We start from the raw sequence: 20,301 nt of genomic DNA, 5'->3' as shown, positions 1-20,301 counted from the left end.
GGAGGTGGGGAGATGCAGGCTGAATGTGAGGAGGAGGTTCTTCACCATGAGAGTGGTGAAACCCTGGAATGGGTTGTCCAGGGAGGTGGCTGGGGCCCTGTCCCTGGAGGTGTTTAAGCCCAGGCTGGATGAGGCTCTGGGCAGCCTGATCTAGTGTGGGGTGTCCCTGCCTATGGCAGGGGGGTTTGACCTAGATGATCCTTGTGGTCCCTTCCAACCCTGACTGATAATATGCTACTAACTTTTGCTGACCTGACTGCAAAGATTTTCCACCTTTTGTGTCTTCCCCCACCCCTAAAAACTGCCACGAAGTCACTTATCAGACATTTGTATCTGATTTTCCCTTTGTGGCTTTTTAATTTTAGTTCAAGTGCAGCTGTGTTTTCATTTTCCTGTTAATATTCTCTTCCCCCCCCCCGACACACACCCTGGGAACTATCTTTTTTTCATTAAACCAAGCTTGATGACCAACTTTTCTGCTATGCTGTGTTGAAATTTGTTCAGTGTGCTTTCACCTTTGGAATTACTGTATTTTTTTTCTTAATTCCAAAGGTGGATGAGGAAGGTTTGCAGATCATATCATTGGAATTTTGCCACTTGAACTGTATGGCTTTTTTAAAAGCATATATCACTCCTCTTGAAATGGCTGCCTTAAGTGGCCCAGGGCATTCAGATGGGAGTTTGAATGTTTAGCTGAAAGACACATTTAAAGCTGCTTTGGCACTCTTATGCACTTGGAGATCACAGATCACAGGATGTTAGGGGTTGGAAGAGACCTCCAGAAGTTATCACCCCTGCCAGAGCAGGACCATAGAATCTAGTGCAGGTCAAACTGATGGGTCTTGAAAGTCTCCAGAGAAGGAGACTCCAAAACCTCTCTGGGCAGCCTGTTCCAGTACTTTGTGGCCCTCGCAGTGAAGAAGTTCCTCCTCATGTTGAGGTGGAACCTCCTGTGCTGCAGTTTACATCCATTGCCCCTTGTCCTATCACAGGGTGCAACTGAGCAGAACCTGTCCCCTCCCTCTTGACACCCAGCCCTCAGGTATTTAGAAACATTTATTTGGTCCTCTCTCAGTCTTCTCTTCTCCAGACTAAACAGCCCCAGGGCTCTCAGCCTCTCCTCATCAGGCACATTCTCCAGTCCCTTAATCATCCTGTAGCCCTCATTTGGACTCTCTCAAGCAGATCCCTATCCCTCATGAACTGGGGAGCCCAAAACTGGATTCAATATTCCAGGTGAGGCCTCATCAGGGCAGAGTAGAGCGGGAGGAGAACCTCCCTGGATATGCTGGACACACTCCTCTAAATTCACCCCAGGATGCCACAAGGACGCATTGCTGTCCCATGCAGAACTTTTTGTCCATGAAGACTCTCAGGCCCTTCTCCACAAATCATCTCCTAACCTGTACTGGTGCAGTTTATTATTCATTCCCAGGTGCAGGACTCTGCACTTATCCTTGTTGAACCTCATTAGGTTCCTCTCTGCCCAGCTCTCAGTCTGTCCAGGTCTCACTGAATGGCCACACAGCCTTCAGGTGTCTCAGCCCAGCCTCCCAGTTTGGTGTCATCAGCAAACCTGCTGAGCAGACTCTCTGTCTCCTAATGAATGTCATTGATGAAGATGATGCATGAAAACTTTGGCCTCATCTTTAATTCTGAGTTTCTGAATTGTGTCCCATTGTAACATGATGAACACACAGATGGGTAATGTCTCCCTCAGTCCTTTTCTTTCCCATATTTTCAGTTTGTTGCTTGTTTGGTTTTTTCCCTGTCATTCACACAAATATACCTACATGTGTGATGTGTGGTGAACATATTTTGTGTCTTCTTAAAGCTGCCATAATGTCCTATTTGGCTATATTAATGACCAAATCTTTGCTCATGAACTTCAAGGACAGTAAATCCCTTTGTATTAAGTAGCTGAAAAGAGGCAGAAAGTGATAAAGAGCATTGAGATGTTCATGAGATTCATCATGGAATCATAAAAGTGTTTGAGTTGGAAGGGACCTTAAAGATTATCTAGTTTCAGTACCCCTGCTGTGGGCAGGGACATCTTCCACTTCATCAGAGCCTCATCCAGCCTGGCCTTGAACACTTCCAGGGGGGAGGCTTCCACAATTTCTCTGGACAGTCTGTTCCAGTGCAGTCCTTGTCAGAGCAGTTTAGTAACATGCTGCAAATTTCCCATTCTGCTTTTTTTTCTGTGAGGCAATACCAAGAAAAGGGTAATGTAATAGGCAAGATTAAATTACAGCCAAGATACAGCCAAGAACTGCCTAGGAATAGGATGCTAATAATAAGGCATTTTTAATATCTGAAGGGATTCAGTAAAAACCCCTTGCCTTCTGCCAGGATGGATTCTCCTCTGCTGAGGATGTACAGGCTGATGGGGCGTGCTCCTGGGCTGCCAAACATGCTTGTCTTGTGGTGAAATTTATATCTAATATGCAAAACACAGTTAGATTATTTTATGCCACAAATCCTCTAATGCACAAATGAATTTCCCTCACATAGAGAGATGAATGCCATCCTCAACATTAAGGAGGTTGTCAACGTGGGGCAATGTTGCTTTGGACAATTTTGTACTCTATGATTTTTAGTTCAGCACAGACATACTTGTGCCTAATGGAGTGATGTGTATTTGAACTGCCTGTTGGATGTGTGATCTTACTTCCTGAAAGACCTCAGATCATCTGAGTGAAGCCCAAACTGAATGGCAAGCATAAGAGCGTCAGCTGAGGGCCCTCAGAATATTGGTCTGCTAAGAGGAGGACTGAATCACAGAATCAACAGAGGTTCCAAGAGACCTCCAAGATCATCAAGTCCAACCAATCAGCCAGCCCTAACTAATTCACTAGACCATGGCACTGAGTGCCTCATCCAGGCTTTTCTTAAACACCTCCAGTGACACTGACCTCACCACCTCCCTGGGCAACCCATTCCAATGGGCTGCAATAGACTCTAAAAGTTTACCTGTTCCTGTAGTCCTAATTAGTTAGAATGGAGATACTCAGTTAATCCCATACACAATCCTCTAAAATAGTTTCATTTCTTTTCCTCCTTTTCCTATTTGAATATCCCTGCCAATCTTATTAGGGAAAGATCCTCACAGCCAAGGAACTGGCAGTGGATATGACCCTGATTAAAGTTCATGGTTTGGTCAAAGCTGCATAGATAGTTGTCTGGGTTTGAGCTGAAACAGCTCCAGCCTGAGGACAGAGTGTATTTTACCTACAACAATAGTTCAGTAGTTGCTTAGAGAGTGATGGAAGAGAAAGGGGGACATTTGGAACTGATGACAGAATTTTAGTGCCAAGGAAGTGTAGTCATTCCCTTTACAGTCAGCAGAGCTCCTACAAGATGTGAAAGAGCCTCTAGGGCTCACAGTCAGGTATCTTAATATTGAACTGAATCCCATCCAGACTGACAATTAATTTTCTTACATTTTTATCAACAATAACTTATTTTACAAAGCTTGGATTTCATCCTAGATACTAAATTGATTGTGGGTTTAATGCTAACTTACATTTACCTCTCAATATTATGTCTGCTGCTTCTGCTGACTTCTAATTATTTCTTTTTATCAGCAGTCTGTTATTCTGACTCTTTGTCCATCATGAGCACATTTATGGCTGACTGCAGCTGAGCTAGGTCTTTCAAAGCCAAAAACTGATTCACATCTTAGAGAAGATGCAATGCCTTTGGTGTATCCACCACAAACCCTTAAAGCAGTTTCTGCCTTAACTTTTCTCATGTCCTATCCCAGTGAAGCAATCCTGGTTGGCTTTGCCAGTTATTCTGATGTCTGGGAGATTAATCTGTGCAGCTTCATCTCATATTTATCTTGTTCTATAAGAAGTTTTGCAGAAAGGAAACACATGAATTTGTCTTTGAATGCTCATGGCATTACTCACACTCAGTCAGGAAATATATGAAAAGAAGTAGGGACAAGGCCAAAGGATGATTTGTGGGATATGCTCAAGGATATTATTTTCCTTAGAAGAGACACCACCAAAAATCTGGGTGCTAAATTTGTTAGCGTGTCACTGTTTCCTCTGACACCATGTACAAGATGTGCTGATCAGATGGTGACCTAATTTGGATGGTTTATGATTCCTTTTGCTCAGCCTCTCTTGTTGAAATTAATTAATTGCTTTGCTTCGTTTTGTTTCTGTTGTTCTCTGGGTTCCTGACTTGCTCTGCTTCTCAGATCCTCTCCTCTTGAAATAACTGTCTAGAAATTCTGTCCTGCCTGTTAACCATGTGTGCTTATTTACATGGAAAGGGAATAGAATAGAATAGAATAGAATAGAATAGAATAGAATAGAATAGAATAGAATAGAATAGAATAGAATAGAATAGACCAGACCAGGTTGGAAGAGACCTTCAAGATTGTCACGTCCAACCTATCATCCAACACCACCTAATCAACTAAACCATGCAACCAAGCACCCTATCAAGCCTCCTCCTGAACACCTCCAGTGATGGTGACTCCACCACCTCCCCAGGCAGCCCATTCCAATGGGCAATCACTCTCTCTGTGTAAAACTTCCTCCTGACCTCCAGCCTAAACCTCCCCTTGTGCAGCCTGCGACTGTGTCCACTTGTTCTGGTGCTGGTTGCCTGGGAGAAGAGACCAACCTCTGCCTGTCTACAACCTCCTTTCAGGTAGTTGTAGAGAGCAATAAGGTCACCCCTGAGTCTCTTCTTTTCCAGGCTAAGCAACCCCAGCTCCCTCAGCTCTCCTCATAGGGCTTGTGTTCCAAGCCCCTCAAACCCTATGGGGGCATTTTATAAATGATAACAGACTGAAATATTAGCATCCCTAATCTTCTAACATTGTGTTTTCAAGTCAGAGTTTCATTTCTTACCCAAGTGGTATGTTGTACTGCTAACCATTCTGACATTAACTCCTCAAAATGCTGTGGGTTTTTTTCTTCACAGAGTTGGCAACAAACTCTCTGTTAATTGTGTGTCCAAGTTGCCTCTGCTGCTTTTAATCTGCTGTCCTCACCTTTAAGTGTTAGGTCTGGTCCTGATGAGGAGGCATAGTCACTTTGTAATTAGGATGTGGGGATTCTGGAGGGCTTGGGTATCTCTGCATTTTGGTTCCTAAATGGGGTAGCACAGAAGTGCCTATCACCTGTGGGCCTTTGGGGTTCAGTAACCCCTGACCAGGGAGTCTATATTCATACCTCCACTTTTTGTCATTTTAAAACTCCTTGTAACTGATACTCTCCTGAAGTTCTGGCTGGGGAGGGTGTCCTGATCTGTCCCCTTCTACAACTCTCTCTGTGCTTCTCTTGTTCCTTATTGTGCTTTTGTTGCACTCTTGAAGAGAGGTCACTCAGCTCCCAGCACTGTCCCCAGTCCCTGCCTAGAGCCCTCTAGATGATTCATCAACAGCCTTTAGACGATGGATTTACTTGTGATGAAAGAGATTGGAAGCCATGGAGAGATCATCTCCCAACAGGAAGATGTTTCAACACCTTCTCCCATGACTCTTAATCACATAATTTCCATCCTTCCCCCCTGACTTCTGAGATGCTCTAACAACTGCTTTTTTGTTTGTTTTGCTCTAAACTGTGTGATAGGGAAGGAAAAATGTGAGTAACCCCCAAACATTTGCAGTTGGGAATACTCTGCTTACTCTTGGTCTGCAGCTCTCGTGTCATTCGTGCTTCTCATGTCTCCAGTACTGAAGAACCTCAGATGAATGTATTAATTTATCTGTGTGCTGATCTCTGTTCTCTTGTTTAAATAAGCCACAGTTGACACAGTCAAATGGAGGCAAGTGTTTATATAAATAGATTTGTGCCTTCCTGGTTGTGAGGTGGGACGAGTGCCAGTGCTGCCTCTAATGTGGGACAGTGCAGTCATCAAGGGAGCTCTGGCTTATTCTCAGCTGCTTCCCAGCTGATTCAAAGAACCAATCTTGGAGAGCATCCAGCCCTGCCTGTCTTGCCTGGCTGACATAAAGCTGCTCTCCTCTTCAGCCCTGGCTTTTCAGGCAGCCCTGGCAGGACCAGCTCAAACAAGCCATGGCAGTAGACTTCCCATTGGTGGTATTTAGAGGATTTGCCTCCAGTTTTGCAATATCCCACACAGATGTCTGCTGTGCAGTCTGGTCTCCTGTTTTTACAGCTGGTTTTTATGAATTTTCTCAGGGGTTTATTGATGGCTCATTTGTGTTTGTGCTCTGAGCCTCAGTTTGGTTCTATAACGTGATGATATGAAGAACTCTCTGTGGAAACTGTGATGTACATTTGCTTGAAGAGTGAGCCCAGTTTCTCCTTTGCTTCACATGCTGTGGACTAGCCACTAAAACTGAAAGGTGAAGAACCCTTCCTAAAATTGAGAACTGCTTTCAGTTCATATCCAAAAGGAGCAGTTTTGCATAATATCAACTACTGACTCCTGTTACTCCCTTTTGCTCCTTAAATTGAAAGGTCCTGCTGTCTAAGTGACTATGTCTTGGATAGATTGGATCAATGGCCAGTGTTAACAGGATGAGCTTCAACAAGGCCAAATGCCAGATCCTGCACTTGGGTCACAGCAACCCCATGCAACACTGCAGGCTTCGGGAAGTGTGGCTGGAAAACCATCTGGCAGAAAGGGACCTGGGGGGTTCTAATGGACTAGCAGCTGAATATGAGCCAGCAGTGTGCCCAGCTGGCCAAGAAAGCCAATGGCATCCTTGTGGCTTGCATTAGAAATGCTGTGTCCAGCAGGAGCAGGGAGGTGATTGTCCCCTTGTACTCAGCCCTGGTGAGGCCACACCTTGAGTGTTGTGTCCAGTTTTGGGCACCTCAATACGAGAGAGATGTGGAGGTGCTGGAGCCAGGGCAGAGGAGGGCAATGAAGCTGGTGGAAGGCCTGGAGAATAAATCTGATGAAGAGTGACTGAAGGAGCTGAGGATGGTTAGTTTGGAAAAGAGGAGGCTGAGGGGAGACCTCATTGCTCTCTACAACTACCTGACAGGAGGTTGTGGAGAAGCTGGTGCTGGTCTGTTCTCACAGGCAATTAGTGATAGAACAAGAGGGAATGGCCTCAAGCTCTGACTGGGTAGGTTTAGGCTGGACATTAGGAAAAAAATGTTCACAGCAAGAGTGGTCAGACATTGGAATGTGCTGCCCAGGGAGGTGGCTGAGTCATGTGGATGTGTTAAAGGTGATTCGGATGTGATGCTTGGGCTTAGGGGTGAACCCTGTAGAGCAGGGTCATCAGTTGGACTTGGTGATCCAGAGGGTCTTTTCCAACCTGAATGTTTCTGTGATTCTGAGATGTTTTACTATTTGTAATAATAATAATATGTAATACCAAGGAGCCTCGTCCATTAGGGACTACAGACAAGATCTTTCATGTCACCATCAGAGAATGCTGCCGTTGTTTCTTTATCTCTGTACTTCCTCTGCTGACTTAACACAGTCCACATTGTAACTCATTTGCTAATAAGGAATTTAGCTCTTGTTACTTTCCATCTGAAGTATCACAATGACTTCTAATATAACAACATCTCTTTTTTTCCAGGTTGCTTAGTGCTCTTGTCTTCAAATCCAAAATATCTCACAGGTTTCTTGGTGCAAAATGGTATTGTGTACTTTCTGACTTTGGCACTGAGGTTTTGCACTCAATATGAGAAACTTCTTTCCAGTGAGGGTGACAGAGCACTGGAACAGGCTGCCCAGAGAGGTTATGGAGTCTCCTTCTCTGGAGACTTTCAAAAGCCACCTGGATGCACTCCTGTGCAGACTACCCTAGGTGATCCTGCTTTTGGCAGGGGGTTTGGACCCAATGATCTCCAGAGGTCCCTTCCAACCTCTAACATTCTGTAATTCTGTGAAAGATCTTTTAGTCAGAGCAACTCTGCACACTTTCCATTTCTCCAGTGTCAAGAGGGAGACCAGATGGAACCAACCCCCCATGAATCCAGAATTGAGACTCCTGCACTCTCAACTCAGCTGAGTGAAAAAGCTCCCTGATGTCTTGCTCTGGCTATGGGTGCTCAGGGACAGATGTCTGGAAGCTTGCACTGAATGGGCTGGCAAGCCCTTAATTTGAGGTGAAGCATGCACAAAACTGAATTGTTTCTTGGTTCCTGCAAGTCATTGCTTGCACTGTTGGCAGGGCACAGAGGGAAGCTGGCTGTGCTCTTTTTGCAGCTAGCTCTTTACTTTGTGGAGAGCAGAACTTAGTGCAAATTTGGGGATTCAAAATACTATCTAAAAGCACACTCCAAATGATTGGAGTTTTGTAACCAAGTCAGCTGGCTGATTCCAGTGACTAGCTGGAAAGAAGCCCTGAGGAGAGAGACTTGGGGGTGCTGGTGGAGGAGAAGCTCAACAGGAGCTCTCAGTGTGCACTTGCAGCCCGCAAAGCCAATCAGATCCTGGGCTGCATCAGGAGAAGTGTGGCCAGCAGGTCAAGGGAGGTGATTCTTCCCTTCTGCTCAGCTCTGGTGAGACCCCACCTGGAGTACTGCCTCCAGTTCTAGAGCCCCTATTACAAGAGGGATCTGGAGGTGCTGGAAGATGTCCAGAGAAGGGCCACAAGGATGAGCAGAGGGCTGGAGCACCTCTCCTACGAGGACAGACTGAAGGAGTTGGGGCTGTTCAGTCTGGAGAAGAGAAGGCTCCCAGGTGACCTCATTGTGGCCTTCCAGTATCTGAAGGGGGACTACAAGAAGGCTGGGGAGGGACTTCTCAGGATCTCAGGTAGTGATAGGACTAGGGAGAATGGAATGAAGCTGGGGGTGGGGAGATTCAGGCTGGAGGTGAGGAGGAAGTTCTTCCCCATGAGAGTGGTGAAGCCCTGGAATGGGTTGTCCAGGGAGGTGGTCGAGGCCCTGTCCCTGGAGGTGTTTAAGGCCAGGCTGGATGAGGCTCTGGCCAGGCTGATGTAGTGTGGGGTGTCCCTGGGCATGGCAGGGGGGTTGGAACTAGATGATCCTTGTGGTCCCTTCCAACCCTGATTGATACTATGATACTATGATACTATGATCTCAAAATCTCAAACACACCTTTTAGGGAGGTGTTAATGTAGCTCTTTCAGGATCACTGAATCACTTTTAGGAGGTGATCTTTTAGGATTGCTGAATCATAGAATTGTCAGGGTTTGAAGGGACCTCAAGGATCATGGAATTCCAAGCCCCCATGCCATGGGCAGGGATACCTCACACTAGATAGGTTGCTCACAGCCACATCCAGCTTGGTCTTAAAACCCTCCAGGGATGAGGCTTCTACCACCTCCCTGGGCAACCTGTTCCAGTGTCTCACCACCCTCATGGTGAACAACTTCATCCTAATATGCAATCTGAATCTACCCATTTCTAGTTTTGTTCCATTCCCCTTAGTGCTATCACTTCCTGACAGCCTCAGAAGTCCCTCCCCAGCTTTCTTGTAATTGATAATTAAAACACATTTTTGACAATCCATTAAAAATATATTAAAAAAAACCCCACCAAACCACAACACACTAACCATAGAATGTCTTGTGTAAGCATTTTTTTCCCAAGCAAATACCTCTGTGTACATAGCTCTTGGGTTTTTTTTTTGCTAAGCCACAGAATTTATTTCATTCGTAGTCAATATGCTATACAAATATTTACTTGGAGACATGATTCATTCTGACTAATGGGATCAAGCTAATTCAGCCCAAAGATGAATAAAGGAATAAAATGATAATTGTGTTGGGGCTTGGGTTTGGTTGGAAGTTTTGCTTTGGTTTAGAGTGGTAGAATGCCCCGTGTGAAATTAAGGGCAGATAGAAGTTACAATAGGGCAGAAGAGGATCTGGCCTAAGTCAGGTAGCTGGCACTGGTCTCACTAGCCAGTGGCCTGGGAAGGATTGCAGTGGGTCACATCCAGCTTACTGTTTGAGTATGCCTTTGAAGCTAATTAAATGAGTGAGACCCCACCTGGAGTACTGCCTCCAGTTCTGGAGCTCCTATTCCAAGAGGGATATGGAGGTGCTGGAAGGTGTCCAGAGAAGGGCCACGAGGATGAGCAGAGGGCTGGAGCACCTCTCCTATGAGGACAGACTAAAGGAGTTGGGGCTGTTCAGTCTGCAGAAGGGAAGGCTCCGAGGTGACCTCATTGTGGCCTTCCAGTATCTGAAGGGGGCCTACAGGAAGGCTGGGGAGGGACTTCTCAGTATCTCAGGTAGTGATAGGACTAGGGGGAATGGAATGAAGCTGGAGGTGGGGAGATTCAGGCTGGAGGTGAGGAGGAGGTTCTTCCCCATGAGAGTGGTGAAGCCCTGGAATGGTGGGTTGTCCAGGGAGGTGGTTGAGGCCCTGTCCCTGGAGGTGTTTAAGCCCAGGCTGGCTGAGGCTCTGGCCAGCCTGCTCTAGTGTGGGGTGTCCCTGCCCATGGCAGGGGGGTTGGAACTAGATGATCCTTGTGGTCCCTTCCAACCCTGACTGATACTATGATACTATGATCATCAATGTCAGTAGGAAATGGGGCTTTGAATCCTTTGTATTGCATCTGTAAGTGCTTTGACAACTGCTGTTATCTTAGTTGAAGTACACCTTGAAAGCCAATCAAGTGTAAAGCTGCATAGAGAAACATCTTTGTTCCATGCAGGATTTGGTTATTTGCTTTGATTAAAAATGAAAATGAAAAAAATATCAACATTTTTCTCCACTAAGATGTCAGCCTGGCCTCTTAGCTGTTATTCATCATGGAAAAAATTGGAGGTCAGCCTTCCTGAGAAACCTGCCCATGTCATAGAATCATAGAACTGTCAGGGTTGGAAGGGACCTCAAGGTTCATCTAGTTCCAAGACCCCTGCTATGGGCAGGGACACCTCCTACTAGATCAGGTTGCCCAGAGCCACATCCAGCCTGGCCTTGAAAACCTCCAGGGATGAGGCTTCCACCACCTCCTTGGGCATCCTGTTCCAGTGTCTCACCACCCTTGTGGTGATGAATTTCTTCCTATTGTCTAATCTGAACCTCCCCTCCTCTAGCTTGGATCTGTTCTCCCTAGTCTTATCACTCCCTGACATCCTAAAACATCCCTCCCCAGCTTTCCTGTAGGCCCCCTTCAGATACTGGAAGGCCACAAGAAGGTCTCCTTGGAGCCTTCTGTTCTCCAAACTGAACAACTCCAACTCTCTCAGCTTGTCCTTGTAGCAGAGGTGCTCCAGCCCTGATCTGCAGATCCTGGAGGTGCTCAGTGCTGCCAGCATGCCACAGCATGAAGAATGATCTGCTTATAGCTCTTAGAGGTGATTTATATTTTCTTGGTAGCTCAGGGCAATCTCCTGGAGGCTAGGTTTTAAGACAAGATTTAAAACTGGCTTCCTCTGCAGCAGCCTGATAAGGCATTAAAGAACCAACTGAAGAAGCAGCATGGGACTGGATGATTGCCCATGGCACCCATTCCCAGCTTCCCAGGTAACCTGCCTCCAAGTTGGGCTCTCTTGAGCATTTTGATTTAAAGCAACCAGCTGATTAGAATGCAAAGTGACTTTTATTGTAATATTTGGACTTATGTCTAGCAACAATTTGGCCTGGAAGTCATAAATGCTTTTTTTTCTCTCCTTTGGCAAATAAATGAAAGCTTCATATATTTTCCCTTGAAAATGTTAAGGAAAATTCCTGCTTTCAAATCAGATGTGTCGAAACCATGTGTGTAGTCTTGGGGGACATCTGCTGGGGTGCTGGGAAATGGCAGACTTCAAAATGTGTATTGATGGTGGAATGATCTGAGTGTGAATATGCCAAAAATTGTTACTATTGTGGCATTCCCTCAAGGCTGAGAATTTCACAATTTGCCCACAGGGGAAACCAGGTGCCTGGATCCCAGTATTTGTGTGCTAATCACTCTAGGAGAACACTTAAGGCCTGGATAAGCACATCCAGACATAACCCTCTTGATTTAAAAAAGTCTGTATTTTGGTCATGTAAAAAAGTCTGTAGGAGAGAAGAAGAAGTCTCTGGAAATTCCTTGTAATCAGGAGTGAGCCAAGAGCAGCTGGCATCCTGTGAGGCCTGACCACATAACAGCCTTCTGTGGCTTCCTGTGGTACCCTTGGGGTGGAGATGCTTTTCCTGCAGCTGGAAATGAAAAGTGGCCTTCCTTCCTGTCTACAAGCTCTTGTGGTGGCCATCCAAGGACCAGCAGAGGACTGCTGAGGGGACTGTCACAGCCACATGTTGCCACATGGCAGAACTGTAGTCTGAAATGGAGTGTTGGATTTTCCATTGTTTTGTTCAAATCAGGCAGAAGCACTACAAAAAAAAAAATAATCTCACCTTGGATCCCATAATAGCTGCAACCCTGAATTGAGCCTGAATTGTCAAATCCATAGCCTTTGGGGGAGTTGTGGAATGAATGGGAGTTGTGGAATGAATTCTGTTCCAGTACTTCAGTACTGTCTGAATTAACTTGCTAAGGTAAGGAAAGAATTAATCTTATCAGTCAGAAAAGATGTGGCTGAGGAATGGAATGGAATGGAATGGAATGGAATGGAATGGAATGGAACGGAACGGAACGGAACAGAATAGAATAGAATAGAATAGAATAGAATAGAATAGAATAGAATAGAATAGAATAGAATAGAATAGAATAGAATAGAATAGAATAGAATAGAATAGAATAGAATAGAATAGAATAGAATAGAATCAACCAGGTTGGAAAAGACCTTTGAGATCATTGAGTCCAACCTATCACCCAGCACCATCTAATCAACTAAACCATAGCATCAAGAACCCCATCCAGTCTCTTCTTAAACACCTCCAGTGATGGTGACTCCACCACCTCCCTGGGCAGCACATTCCAATGGCCACTCTCTCTTTCTATGAAGAACTTCTTCCTAACATCCAGCCTAAACCTTCCCTGGTGCAGCTTGAGATTGTGTCCTCTTGTTCTGTTGCTGGTTGCCTGGGAGAAAAGACCAACCCCATCTGACTGTTTGGTCAAAAAACACATTTAGCACTCCACTTCCCTCCTGTACTTCCCTCAGTATCTGTACAATCTGCTGCTTGCTGTCTGTAATTGTGAAGATGGTTTTGGGGCTGGCACCATCTGCTAGATTTGTTTGAAAAGTGCCTTTGCAGTGATGCCTGCAGGCACAGGAATAAAAAGAGGGCTGGAGGTGTTGCACTTTTAAAACTCTTCTGCTGAAATTTTCTGTCACCTGTGAACAGAGGGCCAAGGCTTTACACAAATAATAGAATGTTCATGAGTTCAGGCCCCTTCTTGCCTTGAACTCCACATTACACTGACTCCAAGTGCTGTTTGCAGCCCAGACAATGTCAGTGATGCTCCCTAGCCCTTTCCCCAGTATCAATCAAAATCCATTTGAAAACCTTCTTGGGCACTAATGGGTGGAAATTGCTGGTATAGATCAGGGTGAAAGTTGTTTCACAGCTGAGTCAAATTTGTTAATACAAAGAACAGTGCTCCAGACATCTGGTTAGGTGTATTTTTTATTCCATCCTTAAGAATGGAAGGTGGAAGGTTGACCAGGAGCCAGCAATGTGCTCCTATGGCCAAGAGAGCCAATGGCATCCTGGGGTGGATTAGAAGGGCTGTGGTCAGTAGGTTGAGAGAGGTTCTCCTCCCCCTCTACTCTGCCCTGGTGAGGCTGCAACTGGAATATTGTGTCCAGCCCTGGGCAACGCAGTTCAAGGACCTCAGGGAACTGCTTGAAAGAGTCCAGCACAGAGCCACAAAAATCATGAAGGGAGTGGAATATCTTCCTTATGAGGAGAGTCTGAGGGAGCTGGGGCTCTTTAGCTTGGAGGAGACTTAGAGGTGAGCTCATTCATGTTGATAAAGATGTGCAAGGTAAGTGCCAAGAGGATGGAGCCAGGCTGCCCAGTGACAGGACAAGGGGCAATTGTGTGGAAGTTGAGGCATAGGAAGTTCCATGGAAAAAGGAGGAAACATTTTTTCTCTGTGAGGGTGACAGAACACTGGAACAGGCTGCCCAGGAGGGTTGTGAAGTCTCCTCCCTCTCTGGAGATATTCAAGACCCACTTGGATGCATTCCTGTGTGGCCTGCCCTAGGTGATCCTGCTCTGGACTGGACAGTCTTTTGAGGTCCTTTCCAGCCCCTAATATTCTGTGATTCTGTGATCTTAACTTTGACTTTTCCAGTGTGTGTGTATGAAGTCTTGCAACAGGGATATGAAGGCTGCTATGAACAAATATGAATGGAACTGTATGCTCTACTGGAAGCAGCAGCAAAACAAAGATGAAAACAGTGGCACACAGGGGTAACAAAGGACAACAGTGACTGTAGGAGAATGAAAACTGTTTCACTGACATCCAGATGAGCAGGCCTGAGATGTGGTATGGCCACTGTGATTCTGTGCATGAATGACTTAAGTATGAAAAACGTGGAGCAAAATAGACTCCTCCTATAGCCTGTATACTCCCCCCTCCCTGCCTCTCCCCCCTTTTTCTGTACTTTCAGACAAGAGCAAAGCTGAAAAAGCTAGAAGAAACTATTTTTCTGATATGAATCCATACAGTTTGATATATAAATATAGTTTTAATTTTATCATTAGTAATGTTAAGCATTGAACTGACCATTAACTGGTAAAACAGCTTTAAGAATGCTTTCAAGAAGAATTGGGCGTGTTCAGCCTGGAGAAGGGAAGGCTCCAGGCAGTCATAATAGCAGCCTTTCAGTACCTGAAGAGGCCCTACAAGAAGGATGAGGAGAGTCTGTTTGCAAGGGCCTGCAGTGACAGGACGAGGGGCAATGGCTCCAAATGAGAGAAGAGCAGATTTGGATTGGATGTTAGGAACAGGTTCTTTAATATGAGGGTGGTGGAACAGGTTGCCCAGGGAGGTGGCTAAGGCTCCTTCCCCGAAGATACTCAAGGTGAGACTCGATGGGGCCCTGGGCAACATGATCTAGTTGGGGATGTCCCTGCTGGCTGCAGGGAGGTCAGACTAAATGAACTTTGGAGGTGCCTTCCAACCTGGACCTGGACTGTTTGGGTGCAAAAAATTATTAGTTTAAAACCAAATGAATTAAAATCATTCATTAAAACAAACAAACAAATGAAAAACTGTCAGGAAAAAAGCCTGTCTCAGATAATAGCAATTTCCAGAATCCTTCTACAGCTATCAGGCTACTTCTGTGCTCTCTGGCAAGGAATGTCCAAGATGACCTTTGGTAATACTTTACATAGAATTACATATAATAAACCAGGTTGGAAGAGACCTTCAAGATCATTGCATCCAACCCATCAACCAATCCAACCCACCTAAACAACTAACCCATGGCACCAAGCACCCCATCAAGTCTCCTCCTGAACACCTCCAATGCCTCATTCTGGGCCCCTTGATTTAAGAAGGACATTGAGACACTTGAAGGTGCCCAGAGAAGGGCAGTGAGGCTGGGGAGAAGCCTTGAGCACAAGCCCTATGAGGAGAGGCTGAGGGAGCTGGGATTGTCTAGCCTGGAGAAGAGGAGGCTCAGGGGAGACCTTACTGCTCTCTACAACTACCTGAAGGGAGGTTGTAGTCAGGTGGGGGTTGGTCTCTTCTCCCAGGCAACCAGAACAAGAGGACACGGTCTCAAGCTGTGCCAGGGGAGGTTTAGGCTGGAGGTGAGGAGAAAGTTCTTCACAGAAAGAGTAATTGGCCCTTGGAATGTGCTGTCCAGGGAGGTGGTGGAGTCACCGTCCCTGGAGGTCTACAAGAGGGGACCGGATGTGGCACTTGGAGCCATGGTTTAGTTGGTCATGGGTTGTTGGGTGATAGGTTGGACTTGATGATCTCTGAGGTCTTTTCTAACCTTACTGATTCTATGATTCTATAAACATTGAATCTAATTTACCTACTGCTTGGAGAAACGGAATAGTCCTGAATTATCCTAGGCACATTAGCTGTACACAGCATAACTGTGTCTAACAGTGGTGATGTAAAAATGAAAAGAGGACCTCTCAAACCAGATCCTCTGTAACCTGTTTATCTCAGGCTGTTAGGTTCCATTAAGCTTAAAATCAATGTCTGTTTCTTGTGTTTGTGTTTTTATCCCTTCCTCAGGGGCGTGCCTCATTAACACCTGAGAAACAACGTTTTGCCCACCAGCACCCTGAGATGAAAAACCTGGAAGATATTGTCAGAGATATAAAACCAACTGTGCTAATAGGTAATTTCTTTTCCTTTAAAGCAATGACCTTATTCTTTGCTGGGGCAAAAAAAAAATGGGGGGGGAGGGGGGATGTGGCTTTGTCTGATGACAAGATCAAGTTCCTCTGAACAGTTTACCTTTGTGTGTTTGGAGAAAACACTGGGTGCATAATGGACTCTATTAAGAGACTGAACAAATAATAACTCTCCAGGCATGCAATGCTGCTTTCACTCCAAGCCATCCATTGTACAGGAGGAGTAAATCCAACTGCCTTTAAACATCTGATGGAGAACCTTATCACCTTTCTAAATTACTTCTGGTGTAAGACAAATAACCTTAAACATAGACTGAGGAAACTGAGCTAAGCACAGGTAAAGCTGTGCAAATACAAGCATGCTGTGGCTGGAACTTCTTTCCCCTGGTGTTTAGCCACCAGTCCTTTGTGCAGACCCAAACACAGGTTTTAGAAAGATTTCTTGATATTATTTTACTTTTATAAAAGCTGCAGGGTTTGGGATCTCAATAAGGGGTTGCTCAGATCTCTGCAGTTTGGTTCACGTATTTCAGTGACAGTTTCAGGGAAAAAAATGCAAGTAGTCTTAAATACCTGGGGGTGCTGGTCGATGGTAGGCTGAACATGAGCCTGCAGTGTGCCCAGGCAGCCAGGAGGGCCAATGACATCCTGGCCTGCATCAGGAAGAGTGTGGCCAGCAGGAGCAGGGAGGTCATTCTGCCCCTCTACACTGCACTGGTTAGGCCACACCTTGAGGCCTGTGTCCAGTTCTGGGCCCCTCAGTTTAGGAAGGAGGTTGACTTGCTGGAACGAGTCCAGAGAAGGGAAACAAAGTTGATGAGGGGCTTGGAACACAGCCCTATGAGGAGAGGCTGAGGGAGCTGGGGTTGCTTAGCCTGGAGAAGAGGAGACTCAGGGGTGACCTTATTGCTCTCTACAACTACCTGAAGGGGGGTTGTAGACAGGCAGAGGTTGGTCTCTTCTCCCAGGCAGCCAGCACCAGAACAAGAGGACACAGTCTCAGGCTGTGCCAGGGAAGGTTCAGGCTGGAGGTCAGGAGGAAGTTTTACACAGAGAGAGTGATTGCCCATTGGAATGGGCTGCATGGGGAGTTGGTGGAATTGCCATCATTGGAGGTGTTCAGGAGGAGACTTGACAGGGTGCTTGGTTGCATGGTTTAGTTGATTAGGAGGTGTTGGATGATAGGTTGGATGCGATGATCTTGAAGGTCTCTTCCAACCTGGTCTGGTCTATTCTTAGTTTCATAGTTTCATAGTTTCATTCAGGGTTGGAAGGGACCACACGGATCATCTAGTTCCAACCCCCCTGCCATGGGCAGGGACACCCCACACTAGATCAGGCTGGACAGAGCCTCATCCAGCCTGCTCTTAAACACCTCCAGGGACGGGGCCTCGACCACCTCCCTGGACAACACATTCCAGGGTTTCACCACTCTCATGGTGAAGAACCTCCTCCTCACATCTAGCCTGAATCTCCCCACCTCCAGCTTCAGTTTCTATTCTATTCTATTCTATTCTATTCTATTCTATTCTATTCTATTCTATTCTATTCTATTCTATTCTATTCTATTCTATTCTATTCTATTCTATTCTATTCTATATATATGCCTTTAAAATTCATCTATCTGGCTAGTAAAATCATTCATCAGCTGCTGGAAAATCTGAAATGACATGGGGAAAATTGTCCTTTTTGATTATGCCTAGCCCATGTAGTCCTTGTTCAGTAGAGTCTGGCTACGAATGAGTTAAATGAAGCCTTTCCTATGCTCTATAAAGATAGGACTGCAAGACAGAGATCAAGTAGTCTGGAGAATTTACTTAGTAGAATCCAAGGGTGAAGGAGTTACTGGTGCAGAAGAATAGTTCTGTGATATGCATGTTGAAAATAAGGGGGTGTGGATGCTTGGGGCAGGCTTGCTGTTATGAAATGTGGATGTTTACTGTGTGGTGGTTTGATATATAAAAATACCTCTAGTGCTGCATACTGCATGATGAAAATTAATAGTGAGATTTTTTTTCCATGTGGAGGACTAATCATCTAATCATTCAGTATATCCCCCCTGGGCAGCAGAGTCATGGGGACATGTGCTATCATTCCTTCTCCCAATGTTTTACTTAACTCTCCCTGCAAATCCTCATATGCATTCCATCACCTGCTGTAGCTTAAGGAGAAACCATAGTTTAGCTTGACCAAATAGAAGGAATTGTCATTTTAAAACAAAACCAGCCAACCAAAAATCACTCAGTGATATTGTTCAGAGCATTTTGGTTTAACTTTGTATCTGCAGACAGCAAGAACTGTTGGCTGTCCAAAAGCATTTTAGAAGACATTAAACATTTGGCAGCTGCAGACTTTGCCAGAAACTAAGGTGGCTAACAGCCTCTTAGAGAAGTGGCTCAAAAGCATGACTGCCATAACTGTTCACCAGACATCCATGGCACAGCTGGTCTAGCAGAGCTTTTGCATCTAAGCATTCTTGTCCATTCTTGCCTGTGAAGTACAGAGAGCTCAGATTTGCAAAAAAAAATAGTAGGATGTGGCAGAAATGTTTGAGCAAGAGATGTTTAAACTGTGAGGGAAGTCATCAGTTCTCAACTGAGGAGTTGCCTCTTTTCTCACCAGGGGATCAGATTAAAGGAGATTTGACCCAGACACAAGTCAAATGGGTCTTAGACATTTACTAAGCCCACATTAAGCACCTAAACAGCACCCAAAGAGCCTGTTGTAGGGTGCTTGGACTTTTGGTAGGCCTCTTGGGAAAGATGCATTTAAAACAATTCAGGGAGTTTCAGTGGGGCAGCTCTGCTCCCTGTTCAGGGCTCAAGTTGTGTTTGAAGATGTGTCTAAGATGACACCATGCTTCTTATAGAAGCAGTCACAAAATGCTCTGAGACACCTTTAAGAAATGTTAGTCCTGCAGTGTGTGTGACCTTATGGCCAGCTCTGTGAGCTGAGGACCCTTTTATCTCCCTCCAAGTACCTTGTGCAGTCCTTGGCCAGACACCAAGCTGTCAACTGCGCAATGCTGGGATGCTCATTTGAGCGTGAGTGAGGAGAGGTTAGACTACTGACCCAAGAGAGACTCTCTCCTGGCTCCAGTTTGAATCCATTCCTACTTCACCAAAGAGAGGGAACAGCTTTTTTCCTGCCATTGGAACTCAGGTGATGTGTGGAAAACAGAGCAGGGAGCTAGGATCTGGGGCCTCTGAGCAAGAGGAAGGCTATCTTCTCTACAAAGCAAGTGGCAGGGGCCTCTCTGGACATAAAGATTAGAGGATCACAGGATATTAGGGGTTGGAAGAGACCTCTGAAGATCAAGTCCAAACCCCCTGCCAGAGCAGGACCATAGAATGTAGTGCAGGTCTCACAGGAATGCATCCAGATGGATGAAAGTAGAAAGAGGATGAAGCTATCAGTTCTGGCAGAGGGGAGAGGCTAACAAAGTGCCAAAACCTAGAGTAAAGCCCAGGATGGAAAGAATCAGAGCCAAAGCCAGGTTGTTCTTGAATTTGCATCCACCCTGTGAAAGGTCTGACCAAGATCATGTCAGAAATAAAACCTGAAGGCTTGGATTTATTCAAGCAGTGAACCTCAACCACTAATAGGAGTTTGAAGAACCAACATTCAGCTTTGTTACTTTCAGCAAAGTTGCTTAACTCACTGTGCATCCTGAGTGACACAGATACCCTGAAGTGTTTGTTGGACCTGGCAGAATGAACACCACTTTGACCTTTCTGTGGCACAGATGCTTAGGTTTACTCCAAGGACCTGTTTATTTGTTTTACACTGAAGGCATGGAGAAAAAGGACCTGATCCCTGGACTCCCAGCTCTTGCAGGTTAGGCAGATATCTATGTGCAGTGGCACCTCAAAAACCACACTGCCTCCCCCCTTTGCTCCCCCTTTTTGGTTGTGAGTACAGTATGGAGGATAGAAGAGCATTGCTGGTGGGATGGAAAGGGATATATTAAAAAGAAAATATTGCTGTGAGGGAAGTTCTAGTCCCACAAAAGTGGGATTATTCATCAGCTGAGGCTGGAGATGACAGAACAAGGAATAGTAGAAGGCTGAGACTGTTCCCATCATGTCAGAAGAAAATGAAAACTGACACACTGGATTTGGAGGAAATTATCCAATCTGTTGCATGAGACTTTAAGAGACAT

At 45.5% G+C, this 20,301-nt stretch overlaps 1 protein-coding gene across 1 annotated transcript in view; it reads left to right on the top strand.

Moving 5' to 3' along the window:
- The window catches only part of ME1 (malic enzyme 1), a 145,147-nt gene that overhangs the window by 111,874 nt on the left and 12,972 nt on the right, over positions 1-20,301 (top strand). Inside the window, exon 7 of the mRNA XM_068148705.1 lies at positions 16,018-16,123. Within this exon, the coding sequence (XP_068004806.1) occupies positions 16,018-16,123 (106 nt within the window). The remainder of the gene's footprint in view (positions 1-16,017; positions 16,124-20,301) is intronic.

Source organism: Melanerpes formicivorus, unplaced genomic scaffold (assembly GCF_026170545.1).
Source record: "Melanerpes formicivorus ecotype bairdi unplaced genomic scaffold, bMelFor1.0.p_v2 SCAF_2, whole genome shotgun sequence".
Lineage (NCBI taxonomy): Eukaryota > Metazoa > Chordata > Aves > Piciformes > Picidae > Melanerpes > Melanerpes formicivorus.
The sequence above is the reverse complement of the archived record's forward strand: the minus strand, read 5'-3'. Positions and strand labels throughout refer to the sequence as shown.